Source organism: Phaseolus vulgaris, chromosome 4, assembly GCF_051622355.1.
Source record: "Phaseolus vulgaris cultivar YP4 chromosome 4, ASM5162235v1, whole genome shotgun sequence".
Taxonomy (NCBI): domain Eukaryota; kingdom Viridiplantae; phylum Streptophyta; class Magnoliopsida; order Fabales; family Fabaceae; genus Phaseolus; species Phaseolus vulgaris.
In genome coordinates, this window is record NC_143501.1 from 48,881,692 (window position 1) to 48,904,415 (window position 22,724).

Below are 22,724 nucleotides of genomic sequence, written 5' to 3' on the forward strand. Positions count from 1 at the left end.
ATCCTTGTCTCTTCTCTTTGTGCTTCTTCTTCCATTGTTCTTCTGCTTCCATTGTTCTTCATTTTTGTTCTTCAAACTTTCATTTCCATGGCAGCTAAGAAATGGTTAAACATAGTGGTAGATGCCAACTCAGCCTTGGCTCCACACTGGCCCAAGATTGTTTCAGAATATCTAGAGAAGATTGTAAGGTATAAAAATTCTTGCTAAAAATTATAATTTGTTTCATATCATATATATCTTGACATGCATGTTGTGTTTTCTATCATATGCTACATCTTAATCATTCTTAAGTGTGTTTGATTAATAGAATATTTGTTTTTTAATCCTAACAATAATCTTTCTTGGTAAAAGTTATAATTTTTCACTCAAATAATGTGCTATGAATGATTTTTTTTGCAGCAGAGGATGAGTTTTATGCATGAGGAGGCAAAAAATTTAAAAATTGGAAAAAAAAATTTAAGAAAGAAAAGTTAGATTTGATCTGTATGACGATAGTTTCTCGATTTATCTTTTAGCTCAGATTTTTTGAGTTGAGTCAGGGTGTTTTTTAATTTTAGGTGTCCGACGGTGCGAGTGTTGAGATAGAGTGTTTAAGGTATTTTATGTTTGTATAAAGGTTGAACCACCTCCGAAATGGTTCACATTTATTTATTTTTTATTATCGAAAAAAATAAAATTATTGCATTGTTTTTTAAAATTTAGATCTAGAGTGAAAAACTTTTTCTTCCATCAATGGGAAATTTGTATCATAAACAAGGACAAGCTTTATTTTTATTTTTTCAAAAATTTCTTAATATTATATATATATATATTAATTAGTGATGTGTAATAATTTAAACACCATAATGATAAATTGGTTTACATTATATACAATTAGATTACATGACAGTTGATAGAGCATGCAACAAAATGATATTATGAAAACTCATTATTCATTTAATGGTAACAATAAAAATAAATTATTTTAAAGTATTCATTAAATACATATTCTCTTATACATGTCACACTGATTAATAAGGTTTATTAGAAAAATAAAAATAAAAACAAAAAACTAAGTGCAGGGTAAAGGTGGCAGAACTTATTTTTTTTATTGTATTTTATCTTGTTGTATAATGTTATTCTATTTTTAAGCTTTGTGTTATTCTATCATGTTGTATCTCCACCATTTGTTTCTGAATGAAATCATGGATTGTTTACTGTAACTAAAAATAAAAAATATTTATTTGTAACCACAATTATGCAAAATGAATTATTAATCACCTTGTCTATTGATTATGCAGGACCTTCTTTGACAACTCAATAGAAGAGGTATATTTTATAATTTTGTATAGTTTGAATTTTTTTTATGATATACTAAACAACTGACAGAATTTTTTTGATTTCAAAACTAAAACTTAAAGTTTCTTGTTTAATTTTTCCTACACATTGTATCATTCATACAATACTTCACTGAAATTAAAAAAAAATCCCAATCTATTATTCCTATATTAATGTGCTTTGTTGTGAAGATATTTCAATATAATATGATTTTCAAAATGCAATTTTGATTTATTCACCCAATAAATTTTGAACCTACCTCTTACTAGTGATGTGAATGACAAATTTTATTTTATTTTAGTTTTTAGGTATAATTATTATTATTTTACATTGGTGAATATTCGATTTATTACAATAATTTTTAAAAAATATTAATTTGGTTCTAAGGTATTTTAAAAGATATGTAATTTGGTTTCTTTTGTTAATTATTGATGATATGGTAAATGTGAGTCGCACGCACACGTGTTTCTATGGTTAGAGCCTTGTCATCAATCTCAACCCTACATCCTTTTCTATCTCCTCTCTCTCCCAACCCTAACCATCTTTTTCTGTTGGCGGCCACTTTCACAACAATGACTTCTTTATCATCATTTATCATATTCCACATCACAGCCAAAAAAAATTATGATCTTCAGTTTTTAATCCTCAAACCCTTCCATTTCCCTCTTTCTTTAATCCTCCTTCTTTGTTTTTGGTCGTAATCTGAATTCACAATCTCTACATTTAGGGTATTGCATAAGCTTATAGGAACATTGAGGGTATTGCAAAACATTATCAATTTGATTTTGGGGGTATTGTAAAACATTCAACTGAAGTAGAGATTAAAAAAGATAGATAACAATAAGTGGTCAAAGACTCGGCGACGCATCTTGCGACAACAACACATCCTGCAACAGAAAGGCTGACCAGAGGATGTGCGCGAAGGAGGCGAAGACCGAGGTAGAGAGCACGTGAGGGGAGAGGATGTGTGTGCGGCGAGGGTTGTGGGGTTGTTACAACAAGAAGAAAGACTTAGGGTTCATAACACGTGGACTTAACACTTAGACCCTACCTATGCATTATTGTCCCACCATGTGTGACACATCATGTTATGTTAAGTTAAGTTGTTGGTGGAAATTTAAGGAAAGAGGCCAAATTATATATATATATATATTTTAAAAACCTTGGGATCAAATTATTTTTAAAAAAAAATCAATGTTTTAAATTGACTATTAATTCTAAATGTAGGTTTCTAGAATATTTTTTTATAATATGTTTTCGGATTTTGTTTTTCAATAATAATATTTCTAGAATGTATTATTTGTATTTCAGATTTTCCTTTTTAAAATGAGATCTTGACTTTTTAATTCTATTTTAAAATTTTATTTTCAAAATGTAAAAAAGTCTATTTCCGATTTTATTTTTCAGAATGATTTTTTCAATTATGAATTTTCAATTCTAGAACTAAAGGTAATTATGTAGTATAAAAAATTTATAGATCCAGATTAGAATTGATGGGGTGAAGTAAACAAAAACCTTATGAAGTCTAGAAAATATCATTACTTAAGTGAGTGATTGGTAAGAGTAGAGAGATTCAAAGGAAGAGAAAAAAAAATGAGGGTAATTAAAAAGAATTTTATAATAATAGAAGGTTTATTTTTTAACACAAATATAGATATTAAAATAAGTTCAATCAGATGGATATTCCAAAAATTTTGTCACAAGAACTAAATTATCCTAAAAGAATTGTGGCTCAAATGGAATTGAATCATTTTTATATTCGGTTGGTTTGGTTCACTATTTAAATGAATTTAGGTAAAATAGACCCATAAGTTCACAGGGGTCTGTTTTATAAAATAAATTAAATTTTAAAAAGTTAATCTATTTTTTTAAACATTAATTAAAATAATAATTTATATTTATTTACATATTAAATCATTGTATCTAAAATTTAAATTTAAATTTAATAACATTAATTAAATTTTAAAAATATATATTTAATTTTTAATAAAATATTAAAGTAGGTCAAAATGATGGATTAAACCCGGTTAAAAAGTTTTTATCTATTTGTTCTCTCTTTACAAAGTTTTTACATGAGTCGACTACATTCGTTTAGATCAGACTAAATTAGGACCGTTATAATTACGGCCGTCGTTCACCGGGGCTTCGGTCGTCGGCTGCCCTAATCAACTCGACAAGTTTGATAATTCTCAAAAAAAATTTATTTCTACTTTTTTTACATGACTCATCCAAATTCGGTCATATCTAACCTAATCGACTTGACGAATTTGACAATTTTCATAGATAAAACTACATTAATTACAAATTTTCCTCAAAGTATTTTTTTAGTACATCTTCAACTCAAATTCATCCTTCTTTAGAATACTTTTATGCATCTTTGTTTGCAAATGTTGTCTAGTTTCCAAGTCCATGATACATGTCTTCCCTTACCATGCATAATTTGTTTACAGGAAGCTAGTGGAGCAGCATATGAGTTGGGTCTACTCATGTATAATTCCAACTACAACAATATAGGTATTTCATTTTTGTTTAGATTTTTTTTATAAGATATGCCTTTTTATTGATTTCAATTCCCTTTGGAAGTCCACTTCTTATACATAGGATAGTTTAGCATAAGAAAGACCTATTTCTCAGTGATAATTCCTTCTTAGGAAAGGCCTATTCCACAATAAAATAGTTGTTTTGAAGCAAAAACCAGAAATTTGATTATTTATGTACTTTGTATGCAGGGTTGGACCTCCAATATATTCATTGGACAAGAGATGTGAATTACTTTTTGGACATCCTATCATGCTTAACTTTTAATGGGGACAACCTAAACCGACATGTTATGGTGGAAGGCCTTGCAGAGGCCTTAGTGGTACGAATATGTCATCACAGGCTAATTCTCTCTGCTCAGATCAATTTTGATTTGCACCCATCATTTTTTTTAAAATAATTTCAAATTGTCTTTGTCATCTTTTTCGGATCTTAGCATCCAGAAGCATTTTTGTACTGTGAATAGTCATATCTGAAAGACACATCTCAGTTCTAAATTTGCATATCCATAACTGTCTTATTTATGTCTTGTTTATGTTGCGGATATAGATATCCAGAAGATTAAAGGTAAAATAGATATTTTCTATGCAATAAGTCACAATTGATCTGGTGCAGGGAGAATTAGCTCTCAACACAAGACAAACTTTGTTTACTTCTTATTCCAGTGTTAATTTTATTCTAACATGTTTTACCATAGAATGGAAAAATAACAATGCAAGATGTGAATCATGTTCTAACAGATGTTTCCAAGGCCTTCTGATATAATGACAACACAAGAGTACTATAATGGAGAAAGGCACTGTGTTCTTATAGCAGCAAGAGATCCATTTCCTAGGAGAATGGTAGTGTCTGTACCTGAGATTACTAAAGAAGGAATTATTGGCACACAATCACATCATGTAAATGCTGATTTTTACGAGGTGGCAGAGATGTTTGGTCCAGTAATGTCTTGGAACCCTGTTCTTGCATTTTTTTTTTCCATGGTAGCCTTCTGTTTATACTCACTATGCTCATGTTATTTTACTACACGCAGCTTGCAGTATCCCTATCAATAATCTCTCCAATGCTGCATCCCATTTTTGGAGTGATCTTCAACATGGTAAAAGTTCATCTCTCTAGAATCCTTGCACTGATATTTTATTTGTCATATAAGCCTTATGCAATGGACAACAAGTTCTATGATTCATCAAATTACCAAGCAGCCAATTATGCAAATCTGTTAATTTAAATCACTGCATCCATTCGATGTATTGTTCACTTTAGAGGTTCGAGGTATTGTTCACTTTAGAGATCGATATCCTGTTACAGTTTTATCTTTAAAAGATGTCTCAAAGTTTATAAATTGTCTTTAGTCTCGACTCCTAAGACTCCTTAAAAGATGTCTCAAAGTTTATAAATTGTCTTTAGTCTCGACTCCTAAGACTCCTAAGTGATGTGAGAATATATCGGCGGTACCGAGTTTTGGTTAGTATATAACTGTGTTTTCCTTGTTTTGTAGGGGAATGATGGTTCTGTGCTATCAACCACTCCCATCTCCAACACTGGAATGGATCAATTTACTGTGTTACTGTCAAGAAAATTTAAGGAGGCACATGATGCCTTCCGAGGGAAGAGAAAAATGGATCAAAGGACAGAAGAATGGCTAGAATCAATGAAGAGAATAAATGTTCCTCGATTTCCCATGAATGTTGCTAAGTACCTTCAAGGTTTTTTCTCTTTCTATATTCTGTGTATTGAAGAGCATATAACAATTCAAACAACTGTGAACTCATTCCCTCTCATAAGATAATTCTACAATGCACAACAATTTCTCTTTTTCCAAGTACTCCACTAAAAGTTAAACTCATGAAAACTTATATCTAATATCAATTATTAGATCGAAACAAAAATATCAAATAGCCAAAAACACAGTTATTTGTGTATAAAAATCTATCAGTTCAAGTGTTTTGATTATGCTTTAACATTCAATTCCACCAATGGTTTTCAAAGCAGGAGAAGGGTCTTCAAAAGAAAGAGACAGAAAGGTTGTTCTTGGAGGCATGCCAGAGAACTGGTCAATGTTCCCTCGTTCAACTGGAAGTTCATTCAATATTCAACCATACTCATCACCAATGCTTCCTTCTGCTACTAATGGTGGTGGTGGTCATCAACATTCTGCATTCCAAGGACCCAGGTTTGGTCCACTTGGTAGATCTGCATTGGGATCAAGCACTTGGGCTCCTCCTCCTGCACCACCTGCAACACCTCAACTTAATCTCCCCAATGCTTTGCCTTTCTCACCATTTACAAATTTTCAACACTACTCGCTTGCATGGGAGGTAACTGATTATAGCTTCATCATTCCTCATAAGACCAACATATATAATTTCATATTCCTCTCTTGTTCTAATCAGTTTTTGCACTATAGTTGTTATCGATGGTAAACTTACTTAATAGGCAAATTTATATCAAATGAATGTGTATCATCTTCACATCAAATGGGTTTACAATTCTCTTTCTCTTATGCATCTCTAGGGATATTTGGTTGGAAATATTAACAATATTGCCTCCTCCTTTCACATAGCAAAGGTACGATTGAATCAATTAATCTTTCTGGTTTGTTAAAGATATCAGTTTATTTGTTAAATAAAATTTAAAAATTATTTTATTTTAATAAAAAGTTATTTCTCTTTCAAGTTGTAATTTGGTGCATAATTTTCAATATATCAACACTTATAAATAACTTATTCTTTTTCTCCTCTTTCTACTTATGAAACAGGCTCTCAAAAGAGCATCTTCGCCCGCAACGTAAGTGTATATCTTTCTTATATTCTCAGTCTTATGGAACTACAAATTTGACTGATTGTCAAATCATCACTCAAACTTTTACTCTCTTGTCAAGATTAGTCAATATAGCAACTAATTATTTTTTGTTTCTAAAATTTATTTTTGTTTAATGATTTTTTATTAATGGATAGTATCTAATTTAGTCACTATAATAACTAATTATTTTTATCTTTAAATGTAGTTTTTATTTAATAATTTTTTATGGTGTCGAATTTGTTAATTACTCCAAAACCATGATTCGTGTAGAGTTGAGGGGGGAAAAGATTGTATCAACCATAATTTAGTTTTTTCTCCCTAAAAAGGTGGATAAATACATGTATAATTCATATCAGAAGCATAATAATAATATTTTTTCATTGCAGGCTTGCTAAGGATTGGTCTAGAAGGCTAGAGATTCTCCTCTATTTATCAGAGAAAGCTGTGAACCATACAATAAGGTAATTTGAAGCCACAATGTTATTGCTATTATTTAAACTTTTGTGAAGAAATCTTACATATACTCCAATTACATCAAAATGCAGGAATTACAGTGAGCCTATAGATTTTGTGTTCATCACTATAATGCAATTCAACAATCTTGACTTGTACGAATATCTGAAGAGCGGAAATCTGGTCAGTAATCTATACTTTACAACAATAATGTACAAAAACAAGTTATCTGTCAAATTACTACATCTTTATTCTTAATCCAAAAACATTAGTTTGAATTTTGATAAAGAAAAACAAATTATATGCTACTTTTTATTAGGACATAACTACTCTATCTAACTCTGATGTGGAGAGGATCCAATAAAATGAGATAGTTTAGGAATGTCTCAATCTTATACAGATACTTCAGAAGTGACCCAACCCTTATACAAAAAATAGTTAAGGTCAATCTGTCAAACACCTGAACTACAAACATACTTCAGACTGTGCAAACCACCAAACAAATATTCAATTGAAAGTCATGGTAAGCCACATCAACAGAAATCATCATCTACCCTATCAGAGTCCTTATAATCAGTCTTTAGTCAAAACAATTCACACAAATCATCCCCTAATACAATCAAAAGCCTACAAACACATAACAAAACAAAATCCCTCACCCACAAAAACTCCTCCAACTTGAACTCGCTTTTTTCAAAACCTAAAGAAACTTTACTTGTCTACTAACCTGTCTGGGAACTACGATACCTGTTCATAGCTTCAACAACTATATACCACAATAATCTGCATAAAAATCAAACAAACCTGACCAGAAATCACATTCTCTTTTCATAACCACACCTAGAAAATGCAACAATCTATTCTAATGTTGAGTATCTTTATGCAGTGTGCAAAAATTTGTCTCCCTACTCAAACTATGATCTTATCTCCAACTGAAAGCAAGCATCACTATATAGGAACTATCTTCCTTGGGGTGAGTATAACATCAATAATGTTTCACATCATTGTTTTCCTTTGAAGTTTTGTACTGAACATGTAACTATGAACATGCTGAAATTTTCTTGTGCCTTTATAAATATTTAGGATACCGTATTTGTTGAACCTCTCTAAGCATGCACATGACTCTGAAGAGAAGATAGAAGAGGAAGTTTGAAAGAGTTGCCTGTTGTGGGAAGTAGAAGAACATGCAAGAGAGGCCATTTCAAACATCATGCTTCTCTAGTTTTCATATAAGTTTTAGTTTAGTTATGAATCTGCCATGAATGATATATGTTAGTTTTGTTTTGATGGTTTCGCTTTTAACTTCAGATGTTTCGCTTATGAATGATTGATAACTTTTTTAATTTGGCAGAAAAACCATGGTTCAAAAATTTTCTAGTAAAGGTAGTGCTTCAACTTGGAAGTGCTAATTGAATTTCAGTCATGGATTATTGTTCTAATCATATTTTTAATTCTTGTTTTCTTTTAACTCAATTTTCAACTCAAAACCTTTCTTATTTCTTTGTTATTTTAATCAATAAAGGAATCAGATATTTTCTGTTCCTATTTTATTTGACCTTATACTAAAATCTTATCAGAAAATGCAGGCTTTACGAGATCATCAAACTACCATTTAAACGAAGAAAGAGTTGCGCATATTTAATCAATAAATTACACAATTTTTTTTCCATGTTACACTTAAATCCTATTTTTAAAAATTCTACAGAAATCTCCTTTTTATTTTAAAAATATTACATTACCATTTAATTTTACATTTTACATATACATGTCAATAATTTTAAAAATATTACACTTACATAGAAAATAAGGATATTTACAAAAATAAAATTTTAGAAAAAAAAATAATTAGTTATTCTATGTACTAAATTATATATTATTTTAAAAATTAAAAAACTATTGATATATAAAGTAATTTTTATTATAAATAAAATTTATAAAATAATTTTTAAATTGATATCTAATTAGTTCTAGTAAGATTTTAACTACCAACTAGTCTAAATTTTAAAATTCTAAAGTTGGTAACTAAAATCTTTAAAGTTAATTATATAAAATATTTATTAATAATATAAACTATTTTATATATCAATATTTTTTTAATTTCTAAAACTAGTAACTAATTTATTTTTTCTCTTAAATTGATTTTTATTTAATGATTTTCTTGTATGTAGTGATCATTTGTAAAAATAAATAAATTATGTTATCATTATTTTTACATTACCATACATTTTCTTTTGTTTAAAAAAAAAAGTATATACTTACATTCTTATATAAATGAACCATTATAATGAGGTAAGAAAACAAAAGAGGTAAGTTTGAAAAAAATAAGATAATAACATATATTTACTCCTAATCAATCAACTCCTTTATTAAAGAGACACACATGAACACATATAAAAACTAAAATAGATAGTTGTTTCTCTTATTTTGATCAATAATATATTAGTAATTCATTAGTCATTATATGGAGCTTTTACTTCTTGCATCTTCATTTTTCGCACCCCCACAATTAAGTGAATGACTAAATTGCCCTTTTGTTTGCTTCTCCTCACCGCTCCCCACCATCAGTGCCGCCAGAGCTATTGCACCACCATCATCAGCAAAAGAAGAAGAAAAGGAGAAAGAGAATGTTGTAAAAGAGAGAAAAAAAAACTCAGTTCTAAAAAATATATTTCAAAAGGTATTATATATTTTGGAATTTTTTTTCTAAAATCCTATGATATATTTCATGTGTTTCGGAAATTTCAATATGGAAATCTTAATCCAAAAAATTTATCTTCTTCTAAAAAGCGTGGTTTTGGAATGTATTTCATAAATTCTGTAAAGGGTAATGTAGAAAAATAAAATAAACATGTAATCCAAAAGTCAATTTAAAAAAAAAAAGGAGAAAATGGTTATTTTGAAAATCGTGGGGATGCGCCAAGAAATTGTGGGAGTGCAGGTAAAAAAAGCCGATCTATCAAAAGAAGGCAATTGCTTCCTACACCATGTCACTTTATCCAATCACAGGAGAAAAACCGAAAATACCCTTAAAAAAATGGGGTGCATATAAAATTATATTCCGGACCTCCTTTTCCAGAACACAATAATCTCTTCTGGATAAATTTTTCCGGTATTATTTTCAGTTCTGAATTTTTTTATCCAGAATGAGATTTTGATTTTTTTTTTCAGATTTTTATATCCGAAACACAAAAATCTCTTCCGAATTTATTTTTCCAGAATGCATTATTTTCAATTTTAAATTTTCATTTCCAGAATAAAGGGTATTTTTAAAAATTTTGAAATTATGTTGGGTGCAGGTTCAAAAGTGTTGGGTGCAGGGAGCATTTGCCTCAAAAGAAATATCTGGCCCAAACAAGGCCTAAAATTGACACACTACAAAAGTGTCTGCACTCCTTTGTTCACGTCATGACATAGATACCTTAATTTTGTTCTGTTGACAAACCAGAGACAGCAATGGGAACGGTTTGCTGCATCAGCAAATTTGCTAGTTTGAGCTATGTCAGATCACGACCCTTTTCTTCACTCCTTCCCTCTCACTCCTTTCCCTCCACAACTTCCACCAACTTCACCTTGGCCTCTTCTTTTTCTTCCTCTGCCACATTATCGCTCACATGGGACGATGCCATTGCCATATCTGAATCTCAAACTGACACACAAGACCGCTCTTGCTATCTCCATGGCTTCTTCAACAAAGTTCAACTATGCAATCGTGGTTCTGTAAGCTCTTTGCACTGTTCTCTTTGCTTCCTTGGAAAACACAAACAGTGAATGAATGAAGCAAATTTCATATATAGAGACACCCAATTGTTTGTTTGTGCATCATACCCTCTATTTTACCGTAAAGTTGTTTTCTTTTCGGTTTTTGAATTTCGGGTCTGGCTAATTTTAAGTTTGTGGGTGGGTGAGCCTTTGCGAAATTGGTTTGACTGCTATTGATTTTACGATATTGGTTTTTAATAGAATTGATTTTGGACTGAAGCATTATGTTAGTACTAAATATATGAAAAGTTATCTAAATTCATGATAGCTGATATTTTAACGTGATTTTAGGTGAAACCGACCATGCATTAGATTGTAGGACACACTTGTTTTTATTTCTGTCAATTCAACTTCGTTGGTGAAGTGATGCCTCTAGCAGAATTGAGTTTAACCATAGTCTTTGTTGTTGACATTGAACTTCCTTGTAGGAGGAACAATCTGAGTTCCTTCCGTTTGTTGTCGAGAACCACATTGTTGGATTCATTCACAATGGGTAAGTTTACTTCAATTCCATCTCTTTTTTCCTTGTAATTATCGTCTCTTGCATAGTTATATGTGAATGTCTCATTGGTTAACCTTGTCGGGTTCTGTCTGATCCATGTAGCCGATCTCACCTTGTGGGATAAGGCTTCTTGTTGCTGTTGTTGTTATTCTGATTTATTTTCATGACATGAACTGCTGCGCCTGCACCTTAGCTAATGATAGTTGCAGGTTTATTGGTTAAACGTAAATAAGTTCAGATTTGTGGAGCATTTGAGGGGCTTTGGCGATGTATTTGTTTTCCCCAAAGAAAAATACAATGGAGTACCCAATGGTGACTTTGTTTCTTTGCATCCAATGCTGAAGACAGCTGACGAAAGAACCAGTGCAGTTGGATATGTAGTAGAGCAGTTGGGAGAGAAGCAGATTCCAGGTATACGGAACGAGGTATAAAATGGCTAGAATGTTATATTTTGTCATTCTTCTGTGCCTTCCTAATGCTCAGGTACCTAACCTATGTCTATTGTCCATGTTTTACCAGCTTTACCCTGTGACCTCATCCTTTGGTGCACCCATTTTCTTTTCACTAGAGCGTGCAGCAGCTCCTTATTTCGGCATAAAGGTACATCGAGATATTTCTTGGTACTTTATTTCAAGACTTGTTTTCTGTACTTTTTGTAGTTTCTGCAAATGTTTGAACCCTTGTATTTGGCTGCGTGTACACTGTGAATTCTGCCCTGGCCTTGCGCTGTTATCATAGTTTACACTGCTATTTCTACTCTTCTAAGCATATTTAGCGCAATTGATCATTTTGGAAGAAAATGGATTTCATCCTCATTGCAGGTTTGTGAACTACTTTTTTCCTAATGAATTTCATGAGAAAAACTTTTAAACAAACCGGACTATTATTCATTGCTAATTGTAATTGAACATTGGACTTGCTTTAGTTTTGTGGAGTTGAATGTTACCAATTTTCAATCTTATGTTGGCATCATTCTGAAATTAATTGGTCATTTGTCTTCAAGCAAACTTGGGGCAACCACTAAATATTTTTTTTCTGAATTTCTAGTTGATTATCCAGTTTACATCCTAAAGCTCTTGTTGTTCATAACCTGTATTTTGATATCTTAATTCCAAAGCTCTTGTTTTAACCCGTTTTTTTCTCTTCAAAGATTAGGCTTATGGAGTCCATATGAATGGCTATGTTGAGGTGGATGGGCAGAAGCATCTGTGGATAGGAAAGAGAAGTGACACAAAACAGACATATCCCGGAATGCTTGATCATCTAGTTGCAGGAGGACTGGTTTGTAGTTTCATTTTTCTCTGTTCTGAGCTTAAACATTCTCCCCAACATCATTATTACCTTTTGTGTGAATCATTTTTCCTCTGGTTAGGAACTGAACAGTGCTAGCAATTTGTAACAACTGAATAAGCAAATCAATGTATAAGATCCATTCACTATTAAATGTTTCCTTTAGTTCAATATATTATCATCAAGTTTCTTATGTAATTGCTACTGTCACAGCCACACGGTATTGACTGTCAGGAGAATCTCATAAAGGAATGTGAAGAGGAAGCAGGAATACCTAGATCTATCTCTGTCAAGTAAATTACTAACCTCACACTAAACTTTTCTCCTTCTCCTCTATTCCTCTAGTGCAAGAATTTTGATCTGCCTTTGGGATGGTCGGTTTACTGTTTTTTTTTTCTGCCTATACTCTTTTACTCTTTCCAATCATTAGCCAAAATGAAAGATTTCAAAGGGGTGGTACACTTTCTCTCTGTCTAATTCTTTTGATTGCTGCTTTCACAGAGCCATACCTGTAGGGGCTGTTTCATATATGGACATTGATGGGTATAGATACAAGAGAGATGTTCTGTTCTGTTATGATCTAAAACTTCCAAAAGATTTCATACCTAATAATGAAGGTAAGCCTTTCATCTCCTTCAGTTTTACTGTTGTTTGTTTTTTTCTATCTGTGCCCTGCTCACCTTTTGTGGTCTAATAAATATCAGATGGAGAAGTTGATAGCTTCAAGTTGATCCCTGTTAGGAAAGTTGCTGAAATCATACGTACGACACAGTTTTTCAAGACAAATTGCTCTCTCGTAATCATTGACTTCCTGTTTCGACACGGGTACTTGTCTACATCTTTCCTAATCATTGTTCTATTCTTGGAACCATACGGTGTGTATTTGCATGTAACACTTTTGGTTGTGTGCTACTGTGGCCTCTGGACACTCAGCTTGGTTCATTGTCATTCCCAAAATTTATGAACTTTTGGTAGAGTATACACAATAATAGATTTGGAATTTCCAAGGCTTTGTGAATATAAACTATGAAATCATGTATTGCAAACATACAAAGTAACAAAAGTGAAATTTCTTTTGCAATAGTTCTCTTAAATGGTTTTTCTTAGGATGGTTCAAGTGAAAACTTGATGAATATTTGTTCTTATATTGCAGATACATCACTCCTGAATATCATGGATATTTGGATCTCCTACGAAGCTTAAGAATAGAAGATTGCTCCTGACAAAAACCATCATGACCATTCACTGTTTCATGCATTGATATTTGTTGTTGAAACTTCATGATGGTTAATTCAATACTATCTTAGAAACTCTTGGATTGAACTTTTCCTTTGATGCAGTCTTCAACTTGGATACTTATATTGTATTTCTTGTTTATGCAATAATTGGTGAGTAAACATTAAATATGTTCAAAGAATTATTCCATGCAAAATCTGACATTTAGATTTCATAAAGTCAAAATTGCGGCTGTTTGTTTTCCTTGTTTCTTTGCAACTACTTAAAATGAACAAAGAAAATTGGTCCAGATCATCATGTCAACACACTTGCCAGCATACCTATGAGAAAGAGATTAAAAAAAGTACATTTCCACAAAGCTAATTCACATTATTATTTCAAGAGTACAATGAATTTAAGTAACACAAACCACACTTTGTCCAGATGAAGACACCATATAAACCTCACACAAACTACACGTGTGTTTGGAACCACGTCAGATAACCCCTCAACGTGCGTTCACTTCAACACAATATGCAGTCACTTCAGTATTGGCGTGGGCTGTGAACGTAGTTCCAAACATGTACATCAACCTATATAAATGAAATCAGAAACAAGTATAACTAAGATGACAAAATGAAGGAGATTGAGAATTACAAGCCAATAACACCCTTGAGCACATCAACTAGCTGAGCTGTTGCAGTCATCTGAGGAAAATGCCCTTTAGCATCTAAAACCTCCAATGTAACTTTCCCTTTAATTTTTCTCTCCATGTAAAGTGCTGCACTGAATGGAACAATGATGTCACTAGTGGTCTGAATGATGGTGCATGGAGTTTCAATTTTCTCAAGCATATCTCTGTGATCACTATAGAACACAGTCTTGGCTAAGGAGGCTGCCACATCAGCTCTCATTCCTCTCAGGCACTCTCTGAATTTGTTAACAGATGGCTCATCATTTGGGTCCACTGCTAGTGTGGAGAAGGCAGTAACCCAGCTGTCATAGTTGGACTCCATGTTCTGCAATAACTCATCAACATCTGAGCTAGTAAAGCCCCCCTCATAGTCATCTATATTAAGATACCTGTATGTTATGGCAAGTTAGAGGGACTTAAAATGCATTAGATGAACAAAAAAAAATAAAGGATAAGAGAAAGAATTTTTCTTCTGCTTTTTCTAGTGAAATCAAAATAAATTATTTGAATATATACAAACGGTAAAAAAAATGTAAAATAAAAAACCAATAAGACTGACACCTAAAAAAAAGTTAAGAATTACAAAATAACATAATTGTTATTAGCTTTCTTTATAAGCTTTGTATCCATATACTTTTATAAGAGGTTTTTGGTGTGAGTCGGTGCTTATTAATAAAAGCTTAAAACACATTTTTAACTCTTAAGAACATTTATGATGGAAAGAATGATAATGTAGTGATGGAAAAAAAAGATTCTACCTTCTTTTGTTTGGCATATTTTGAAAGGTTAAAAGAGAAAACTGTGGACTTCTAAACCAGAGAGGAAAGAACTGGATCAACCTTACTTTACCTTTATACAATTTTTTGTTTTGTTATTTGTTAAGGGTATTTTTGCCACTGTTGAGTTTTGATATTTTAGGACCTGTTCAGTTTAGTATCAAATTCAAATTTTCACACTGTAGTATACGTGTTTTGTTCTAACATTTCTGACTAAGACTGATATGAACACACATCTTAATCACTTCACCCTTTTAAATTTGTTCATAAATGTCTTTCTGCATTTTCTCTTATACATCTCTTTACTTCAGAGGAATCAAAATTAAAAAATTGTAAAAATGGTGAGAGAATATCTTTTGATCTTCAACTGAAATTGACTTGGCCGGCAAATTGGTGGTTCAAATTTGAAAAGGGCTAAGGTGCCATTTTCCTAATCTTATTTTATAAGAAGTGGAGATAATTGAAGTCAGCAAAGTGGGAAGAGAAAGTGAAGTTTTGTCTTTTTGAGTTAGTTCAGAGTTTTCTGTTTATTCTATTAACAATTTTTTTAAAGATGAAAGCAAAGTTGGTTCATCAAACACACCACGCTGAAAAAGGTGATACCACAAGATTACAAAAAAAAATGGAATCCCTCCCCCAATCCCGTATACACCACATGTTTTGGTTGGTTCATCTTTTTTTTTTGCTAAAATTTTCTAACTGGTTGGTTCTTTTTAATAGTGAAATCAAATTATTGTTTATTTGGACTGTGATATATCCTTATCTTTTGCACAGTGGAAAATTGCAAGTTGCACAAACATAGGTGTGTTGTTGTGTGAATAGTGTTGGTTACTTATTGTTCGTTTTCCCTCACAAATATAGATTCCTACAGACAGTGGAAAGTCCCACAAAAACTTTGGGACCAAACCATTAAACACGGTATAAGGATTCCCTGAAGAGAAAGAGAGAAACTCAAGCCTAACTCAAACAACATAGAGATGATGTGACAAATACTAAAAGAATTTGTCAGTGAGGAATAAAAGAAAGCAAAATTATATTTGTAAAATAAATGTTAAACAGTGAAGGAGAGATGAGAAAGCAAAATGAGATGCAATGAGTGACATGACAGAGAGATGTGTGAAAGAATATAGATTGTAAAATGTATTGCATGAATAATGAATTATATAATAGTAAAACTGATAAATTTGTAAGAGAATATATGATTAATTATAATTCACTCATATTTATATTATAATATTATAATACAATTTTAAAATTTATTTTTTATATAATAAAACACTGACAAAGATCATTTTTAATAATTTACTAGAGGTACTAAAATAAAAATATCAAATAGCTACTAAAAATATTGAAGAAGTTTAAAATTTTGAATTAAGAACGAAAAACATATTTAATATAAAATATATTTCTATTTCAAAGAAAATTGTTTAATATTTATGTTTTTAAAAAAATTTAAAATATTTAATAAACATAAAAGATATGTAATAATTTTCAATCTAAAAACACATGTTAACATAAATCCAAAAAGGTACATGAGAGAAAGCTCATAAAGAAGAAAACAGTTCAAAGTGGTACTATGTCCATGATTAATGCAAAAGAGAAGTACTGTTTCTATCAACAGACTGAGAAACTTCAAACATATTCAAAAAAACTTGCAAGATCAAATTTCTTCTCCCAAAAAAGTAGGAATTGAACATCTAGGATAAGATTTTAAGTGGCATCTACTAGGTAAGTTGTTTCTTAATCTTAAAAGGACAAGCAAACACTGAAAAGTTGGTCTGTCATGAGTGATGAAACCTTTCAAGAGATGTCAACATTCAATAACTCATAAGTTTATGAACAAGGAGAAAGAAAATAACTTTTTTTATCAGAATTTAATGAATAAAAAGAATAACATTTCAGAGGTGTTTGTATAAAGAAAACCAGAAGAAAGAAAAGATGACCTGGGAGAAGCACCAAGGAGAATAAGGGTCTTAAAGAGGTCAGGTCTGGCTATGGAGGCTATGCAGCCAATCATGCCAGACATGGAATGGCCAACAAAGGTGGTAGCTTTGAGGTCCATCTGGTCCATGAGAGTGATCAACAAATCAGCAAAAGCTTCCATGGAGGAATACTTCAAAGGGTCATAGAGGGTTGGATCCACAGCTCCAGAAAAGGGCCAATCAAACAGCACAACCTTGTAGTCTTCAGCAAGTAAGGGAGTGATCTTGTCCCAGACAGACTGGTTTGTTCCAAAACCATGAGCAAAGACTATGGTCTCAGTGCCTGATCCTAGGCTTCTGGCATTCAAGGCAGTAGAAAGCCAAGGTTTTTCCAACATCTTTGGGTTGTTATTACCTTTGGGTTCCATAAGAAGCAAAATTAACAGGGAGAAAAAGTAGTGAAAGATCAGAATGTGTGGTTTCTAGTGCTGCCTTTTCATCTGTCTGCCCATATTTATAAGCCATATGTGAAATGTTTTTCTCTTTCTTTTCTTTTTTATTGGTCAACATAATGATGTTGATATAATAACACCTCATTTTTCATTTACATTTACTTAACCACCTAATTTTTTTAAATCATCACATCATAATTTTTAGATACAGTGAGTTCTATGGATCCTGAGTTTTAACTATTTCATTTGCATTTTTGTATGTTTGTTGAAACTTTTTAATTTTCGTGTTGAGTTCTTGTACGAATTTATAAATATGTTTACTTAAAATACTATTTATAAATCTTAATAATATTTATTATTTTCAACTATTTAAAATGAATAAATTAAGCGTAAGAGTACTTTTGCAGGTACACACCATCATCTCATTCTGAAGGAGATCATCAGCATCGCTAGGAGGATATCTCGAAAGACACAAAGACTATTAGGCAAGTGAGAATATTTTTTCGGTTCATACAAGAATAATTGACGTCCACCATGTGACCGGAAAGGATGTGAGGAAGATTTAATGGTAGTAACAAGGAATATGAAAAATGATAGACAAAAGTTAGTTGATACCCAAATGATCAAAGCAAATAAAATGGCATTGTTGGTTGAACTATAAAGGGAGATAACTGAGCTCAAAAAGCAGAATGCGGAGGGAATAGTCATCCTAAGGCAAGAAAACAAGACAATGAAAAGAAAGCTAGTAAAAGGGGCTCATGTATCCTAGAGTCCCGAAGATGAATCCAACCAAGAAACCTATACAAAGAGCACATCGTCCCACCCGAGACCTTTCCCATCAATTTTAACTCATCAAGAGAAATGTTGAAGTATATGTAGATAACATGATGTTCATGTCTGAGTCATGCGAAAACCATATTGAAAACTTAGGTGAAGTCTTCGCAACACTTGTAGGAGTAATGTTTAAGACCCAAAGGACACCCACACTGAACTTGTCGAAAGGAAATCAAACATGAATATTTGCAAAGAGACACACATACATATAAAATAACTCCCACAAAGCTCCTTCTCATCCATGACACACATTATCAACGACATTGCACTGCTCCAACAAGATTATGCCCACCTCAGCATCTTTCTTAAGCATTGACACACTAGTAGCAGAAGACCCTATCATGGACGACCACCGATACTTAGAAAAGGATTTGGTCAAATGCATATCTACCCCATCATAATCCAACTGAGATGGAAGATCACTCTCAAACTACTCCACGACCAAATTTATTGCTCAACTAGGAGCCTCAACCTGAAATGTCTCAGTCTCAAGAGGCAAAACTAACACTCATTATGGCAATTGAAGGCTCACTAGAATCCTCCAACGGTTACCCACCTGAAGAGGCCGACATAATCGAAGAAGAAGACATAACTAACCTAGGAAAAAGTAAACTCTTTGCACCTAGTCACTACTCGAAATAATGGTAAAACACGGGTGGTCCTAACACAAGGACTGGCCCATATTTATAGAATTTGGAAAGCAAGGTAACCCAAAAAACACATCCTTCCCCAACCATCAAATTTATCCACATCCAATAGATGCAACAGTTCCAAAAATAATAATAAACTTAGAACATTCTAGATTCTACGAGGAATACCCCTCTAAAGAACATTCACAAAAAATTTCTTACAAAGACTCTAAAGAAAAGTTTTCCGAGCATGGAAAGTTAATATACTATATAAGACCGAGATAACCTTCACCTTAAAAGGTCGAAAAAAATAAAAAGATAAACTTGAAAATGTCGTCAAAGACATCTTAGGAAACCAACCAAAACAAAATAATTAAACATGATGTTAATCCTAAATCAACTTAATAAACATATTGTATTGTCAGACTAATATGAGGTTAATTACAATATACATACTAATTCAAACTCATTCGTGTTGAGGCCCAATACAAATTCTCAAATAGGTTTACTTGAAACAAATAAATGTTACATTTTCAGTAGCATTTATCGCTCTCAACTATTTAAGAGGACGGACTTGATCATCGTAACACATTTTAGAGGTACATACTTTCATTCCATACCAAAAAAAAATCATCAACATCATAAAGAGAACGTCTCAAAAGATATAGAGACTATTAGACAAGTGAAAGAAAGCATTTTCGATTTATACAATAATATACATGATTTTATTTTAGGACATGAATAACATGTCTTTTTTTTTTCATATTCTATATTGTACATATTTTGGTCTTCTCCCCACTATGAATCCAGCACGGGCCTTTGAAGCCACGGGCCCTTGAAGCCACTGAAAAAAATCATCTCTAAATTAGTATTTTATTTTATTATTTCAGTATTTGTTATAAAAATATGTTAGGTTAATTATAATAAATTTTATTATTTATAACGTAGAGTTAAATGTTTAGTGTAAGTTTAGTTTAAGTTTAATTGTATGTTAAATTTTATTAAATTTATAAAAGTTTAGCTATACATTAAATTTTATTAACTTTAACTATGGATTAAATTTAATTAATTATATAGTGATAATTTAAATTTGAAGTATACCCTAAAAAAGTTCATGTAAAAAATAAATGCAAAATATGTTTTTTAATGTGAATTTGATCTTACATTAAGTAAGAATGAAGCGAATACACTACAAGAAAATCATGAAATAGAAACCAATTTTTAGAGACCAAAATAATTAGTTGCAATAGTAACTAAATTAGATACCATTTTAGAAACTAAACAAAAAAATTGGTTTATAAATTAGTTTCTATTATTTTCTATTATTTTCTATTATTGTTAAATAGTTTCTAAATTGGCATTTAATTAGCAACCAAGGTTTTAGAGACCAAATTTAGAAACTAAATACTTGGTAGTTAAAACCTTGGTTGCTAATTAGATACTAATTTAGAAACTATTTAACAATAATAAAAACTAATTTAGAAACCAATTTTTTTGTTTAGTTTTTAGAATGGTATCTAATTTAATTACTATTGCAACTAATTATTTTAGTTTCTAAATATTGGTTTCTATTTCATGATTTTCTTGTAGTGATAAGATATACATATTTATTTATTTTTTAAAATTTAAGATTTATGATGTAGTAGTTAGGGTTGAAAAGTAATACTTCGACTTTCTTATATATTAAATTTTCCGATTTCAACAGAAAAAATCAACAGTATAAAATACATTTTTTTTATTAATTAATTAATTTTTTATAGATAAAAAATTATTCATTAATATATTTATAGATAAAAATATATTACCATTATAAAAAAAAAAACAACTTAACTCCTTCAGACGTAATTACAACAAAAAGAACAATGTTGTTGGATTCCTCTACTCATCTTTTTGTCAAACTGAACTTTGGTCAAAAGCATACGCAAGTGCATTAAGTTGTTTTTTCACTAAATTTCATTTTTCTTTATTTTTTTAATTACAACTTTTTAAAAGGCACAAACAATTTATTATGAATTTGTGTAGATAGTTGGTGACATTTATTATTTTTGAATTAAACAGTGTGTGAGGTCCACATTAGCCTACTACTAACTACTAGGCTACCCACAAAAACAAAAGAAAAATCAAACTCTTCATAGTTCCACTCTTTTCAATTGTCTTTTCCACAGTTCTTCCAACTATTAATATTCCACTGTTTAATCCATCAACTTTTGCAAGCACTTTCTCATGCCTTTAGTTTCATATGAAAAAAAAAACACAAGACTCTTCCATTTTCTGTATAATAATGCTCCACGATAAGTTTAGAAAAAATGAAGAGGAAATTCTACTAATGGTTTGCAATGGTTCATAACTTATTAAGAAGGTGTATTAGAAAGTGATTTTAAGGTTAATTCAATTTTTATAAGATTCACTGATATGATAAAATTTGTATTCACTTATATACTATGAAATCTATTTATTTTTAATTAATATGAAGTTTTCAACACAACGTCGTGTATGTAAGACTATATATATTTATGGATTCGATAACAGGTGACCTAATAATTCTAACAAACTCTCGTTAGGATATATTTTAAATTCCTTTGATACTATATTAGAAAGTGAACTTTAATCTTAATTCAACCTCACAAAATCAACTTATTGTTGGGTATGAAGTCAAGATCAATTGGGTTGGGTTGACTAGACACCATGTTTAGTGAGTAGACTTAATCATTGTACACAATTGAAGCGCAGGTAAACATTGTTTCGTGGCTTCAAGTGAGAGATTGTTGGGTATGAAGTCAGGACTAATTGGGTTGGGCTGACTAGACACCATGTTTAGTGAGTGGCTTAATCATTGGGATCCCTTTATAATTTTTTATTTAAAGAGATCATTGTACTTGTAATTGGTGTGCAACATGATATAATGAAAACCTAATAGTTGTCCGTGTGGATGTAGTTTGCAGTTGGCGACCGAACCACAATAAATCTTGTGTCGTTTATTTTTCTGCAATTGATTTGTGATTGTGTGTGTTGTTTCTACGTACGTTTTTTCCATCACTTATAAGGTGAGGTTTATATTTACTTATATACTTTATATACGATTAAATGTCATTATCTCTAATCAATATCAACTATTGCGTTAGATAATAGTAGTCGATGGTCTAATAAGTTCAACGATCTCTCATTAGACAGACTCTAAATGAATCTTATATATATTAGAAAGTAAATTTTAAGTTTAATTTAACTTTATAATTGACTCATAAAATAAAATTTTATATCTAATTATATAATATAAAATGTCTTTATCTCTAATTTACGTCAATCTAACAAATTATTGTTGTATTAAAGTAACGTTGTGGAGTAAAAAAAAAAAAGAGAAGTTTATGGTGTGGTGAGTTGAAACAAAACATGAACATAGGGTGTGATGTTGTAACCTTATCTAGATGCGGTAGTGATGCATTGTTTAATGTGAATAAAGTAATGAAAAGGTAAATATGAATGGAGGGTATCTAATGTTATAATGGTTGATGGGTGGAACAGAAAAGGCCCCATTTGTCGTGTT

At 31.2% G+C, this 22,724-nt stretch overlaps 3 protein-coding genes across 7 annotated transcripts; 2 read left to right on the forward strand and 1 right to left on the reverse strand.

The window, feature by feature from the left end:
- Positions 1 to 8,286, forward strand: LOC137836544 (uncharacterized). Its single transcript, XM_068645210.2, has 14 exons — positions 1 to 188; positions 1,281 to 1,308; positions 3,768 to 3,831; positions 4,047 to 4,177; positions 4,596 to 4,796; positions 4,889 to 4,954; positions 5,354 to 5,561; positions 5,845 to 6,173; positions 6,370 to 6,423; positions 6,614 to 6,642; positions 7,044 to 7,118; positions 7,203 to 7,293; positions 7,997 to 8,083; positions 8,194 to 8,286. The coding sequence occupies exons 1-14, from the start codon at positions 88 to 90 to the stop codon at positions 8,218 to 8,220; spliced, it is 1,491 nt and encodes a 496-aa protein (XP_068501311.2). The 5' UTR covers positions 1 to 87; the 3' UTR covers positions 8,221 to 8,286.
- Positions 8,287 to 10,517: 2,231 nt separating this feature from the next.
- Positions 10,518 to 14,093, forward strand: LOC137838050 (nudix hydrolase 20, chloroplastic). 5 transcript variants are annotated; one of them, XR_016520574.1, is made up of 9 exons: positions 10,518 to 10,827; positions 11,298 to 11,362; positions 11,610 to 11,796; positions 11,891 to 11,971; positions 12,522 to 12,652; positions 12,875 to 12,954; positions 13,163 to 13,278; positions 13,366 to 13,486; positions 13,815 to 14,093. XR_016520574.1 is itself a non-coding variant. In XM_068647264.2 (9 exons), exons 1-9 carry the CDS (start codon positions 10,564 to 10,566, stop codon positions 13,882 to 13,884), a joined length of 1,110 nt encoding a protein of 369 aa, XP_068503365.1. In that variant the 5' UTR covers positions 10,518 to 10,563; the 3' UTR covers positions 13,885 to 14,093. The 5 variants fall into 5 exon arrangements, 2 of the variants coding, with proteins under 2 accessions (XP_068503365.1, XP_090157823.1); XR_016520576.1 differs by having other exon boundaries at positions 11,610 to 11,782; XR_016520575.1 differs by having other exon boundaries at positions 11,610 to 11,782; positions 12,527 to 12,652.
- Positions 14,094 to 14,245: 152 nt separating this feature from the next.
- Positions 14,246 to 17,778, reverse strand: LOC137838051 (alpha/beta-Hydrolases superfamily protein). Its single transcript, XM_068647265.2, has 2 exons — positions 17,290 to 17,778; positions 14,246 to 14,959 (listed from the first exon to the last, which is right to left on the reverse strand). The coding sequence occupies exons 1-2, from the start codon at positions 17,694 to 17,696 to the stop codon at positions 14,530 to 14,532; spliced, it is 837 nt and encodes a 278-aa protein (XP_068503366.2). The 5' UTR covers positions 17,697 to 17,778; the 3' UTR covers positions 14,246 to 14,529.
- Positions 17,779 to 22,724: the final 4,946 nt, after the last annotated feature.